The sequence below is a fragment of the Anneissia japonica genome, unplaced genomic scaffold (genome assembly GCF_011630105.1).
Source record: "Anneissia japonica isolate Jap-2015-1 unplaced genomic scaffold, ASM1163010v1 scaffold2999_len715162_cov194, whole genome shotgun sequence".
NCBI classification, from domain to species: Eukaryota; Metazoa; Echinodermata; class Crinoidea; order Comatulida; family Comatulidae; genus Anneissia; species Anneissia japonica.
The window spans coordinates 458715-461256 of record NW_022754077.1 but is presented as its reverse complement, the minus strand read 5'-3'; the positions used below and the strand labels follow the sequence as shown (position 1 = coordinate 461256).

The 2542-nt window shown below is 37.0% G+C and overlaps 1 protein-coding gene across 1 annotated transcript in view; it reads left to right on the top strand.

Annotated features, from left to right (window-relative positions):
* LOC117123077 (galactosylceramide sulfotransferase-like) overlaps positions 1-2473 on the top strand; it is an 8792-nt gene extending 6319 nt beyond the window's left edge. Inside the window, exons 2-3 of the mRNA XM_033268905.1 lie at positions 479-605; positions 1047-2473. Coding sequence (XP_033124796.1) covers positions 1306-2196 — 891 coding nt within the window. The 5' untranslated portion in view covers positions 479-605; positions 1047-1305 and the 3' untranslated portion in view covers positions 2197-2473. The remainder of the gene's footprint in view (positions 1-478; positions 606-1046) is intronic.
* The last annotated feature ends 69 nt before the right edge of the window (positions 2474-2542 follow it).

The following is a 2542-nucleotide window of genomic DNA, read 5'->3' as shown; positions in this document are numbered from 1 at the left end:
ATCTAGAGGTACTATTTTCTCACCTCAGCTCCAACCATTGTGGGGCTGGGGTGGGTGTCGACTTACAAAATGTCCTTCCCCTCCACCTTTCAAAACAGATCTGTGCTCTTCCCTGGGTATGGGCATTAAACTCCATCGAGTCGGCTCCTGATGTATGTCTTAGTGACTGCTGTTTGTGTTTAGGATGTGATCTGGTTTTCCATGTCCATCTTTCGTGATTATGACTATTCTGGATAAAGAATGTTTTGAGCAGAGGTGGATTCAAGACACCCCCCTTCATTTTTTTAAGGAAAAAAAAGGAAAAATATATTCAAATTGAAGTTGAAAACTGCGGAAACTTGTCGCACTCAATAGTGGGCATTAGGTGGAGAGCTCCAAACAGAAGCAGTATAGACAATATAAAGGTTAAATGTAAAAAAATCATACTATAATTAATATTGTTCTCATCCTATAAGATTTCATATTTCCTATTTTTCAGCGTGTCGTGTTCATCATCTTTCCTATTTGGACCGTAGTTGCTCTTATCGTCGGTGTTGTATACATTACCATGAACTGGTTCCATCTTTTACTCATAACATAACAAGAAATAATATCATAAAACTAAGGTAAAAATGCCATGGTTGTGCTTTGAGTGCTAACTACACGCATCGTAAATTTACTTTATACGTGATTACCCGCTGACGTCATGATGACCCATCACTTTCTTAGAAAATTGCTTGATGTAGCTTGCTGGAAAGACGCGCGTATTCAATTCAAGACATTGTCATTATAGTACAGTATCCGTATATCTTGTATTAAAAAAAGGACTGAAAATAAATATGATGAGCTAGAGCCAGAAGGAAATTTAAGATAATTCTAAACGATTATATATATATTAAATTTTAATTAGGGCCTATATGTAATTATATATTCCTTTGATCTGTAGACCTAATATCGTTGCAATCGGGCCACAGTATATCGTTATTATTCTATGTTTACTATACTGATAATGTTCAGAACTGTTAGATAAAATAAATATATCTGATTTTTTTCTTTTTTACTTTTAGAAATAATACAGCAAGTAGGCCTACCCCTATTGCTAGGCCTATTCATCGTCCAGATCTATGGAATGACTTCGGAAATGTTACAGGTTGTACAACAGTGAAGGTGAAAAACGTTGCATTTATAAAAACGCATAAAACCGGTAGTTCCACCCTTGCTCACGTTATTAATACGTTTGGATACAGAAACAACTTATCTTTTGTTTTGGGTAAAAATAGTTCCATTAACGGTCATGTTGGAGTTACCAACAGGTTATTTGCTGATATGGCTAAATTTAGCTTTCTACCGCCTGTGGGGGTTACTGTTGGTGACTATGACAACTACAAATATAACCTTGTAGCTATACACATTCGTTACTTTCGGTCAGCTTTCGATTCATTTATGAAACCGGGAACAAAATATATTACAATACTTCGAGATCCAGCAACTCAGTTTGAATCTGCCTTCGTTGCATTCGAATATTGGAAATCTTTACCACGTAAACAACAGATCGTACCTATGAGAGAACGCCTTGAATATTTCTTTCTCAATCCTGATTATAACAGGGAAAAATTCAAGCAAGTAGTATGGCCACTTACAAATCGTTTAGGAACTGGTTGGTACTATGCGAAGAATGATCAAATATTTGACCTAGGCTTGGATCACAAGTACCACGACAATAAAAGTACAGTGAAGCAGTATATTAATCGGTTAGATGATGAGCTGGACTTGGTTTTGATCTTAGAACACATTGACGAATCGCTTGTTATTCTTCGAAAGGTGCTCTGTTGGTCGTGGAATGATATTCTTTACATGGCAAAAAATGCACGAGCACATGTTGAACCTCTTTCGCACACACTTGCGGGAAAAATACGCGAGTGGAACTCCGTTGATGTGCTCTTGTACTCGTATTTCAACCAAACACTTTGGAATAAAATTGCTAATTATGGCAGTAGCCTTAGCTTTCAATCGGATCTTGAGTTGTTTCGAAAGATGCTGAAACAAGTTAACGAACAATGTGAAAGTTCAACGTCACCCTACAAAGGGAAGTTAATACAGAATGTTGCCAAGGGGGCATCTACAGACTGTAAACGCCTCGCCACGGGTAACTATAAGATGTTAAAAGATATAATACATCGCCAAAGTCAAGGAAGGCAGAGGCCTAGGCGGATTTAGGTTCCTGGTGAGTTGTATTCATCGCGGTCAACTTTTTGATGCATTCTTTTGAATTGATCTCATAAATATTCATATCCACCACGATTAAAGGCTGTGTTAAGTCTCTACCAAATTAGCATTTACAGTACTGTACATAGCCACTGCATAGTCCAGAGCCATATTATATATAAAGAGTTGCGACATTCCGCTCCTTGGTTTACGAAAGTCACGTGGTACACACTGTTTATTTTGTTTCATAATCTTCCCGGTGAACACATGCAAAGTATATGTGTTACGTACATTGCATATTAATTTCACACACTTAATTGGGTTTACAACTATATTTTATAATTAACATCACTTAGTA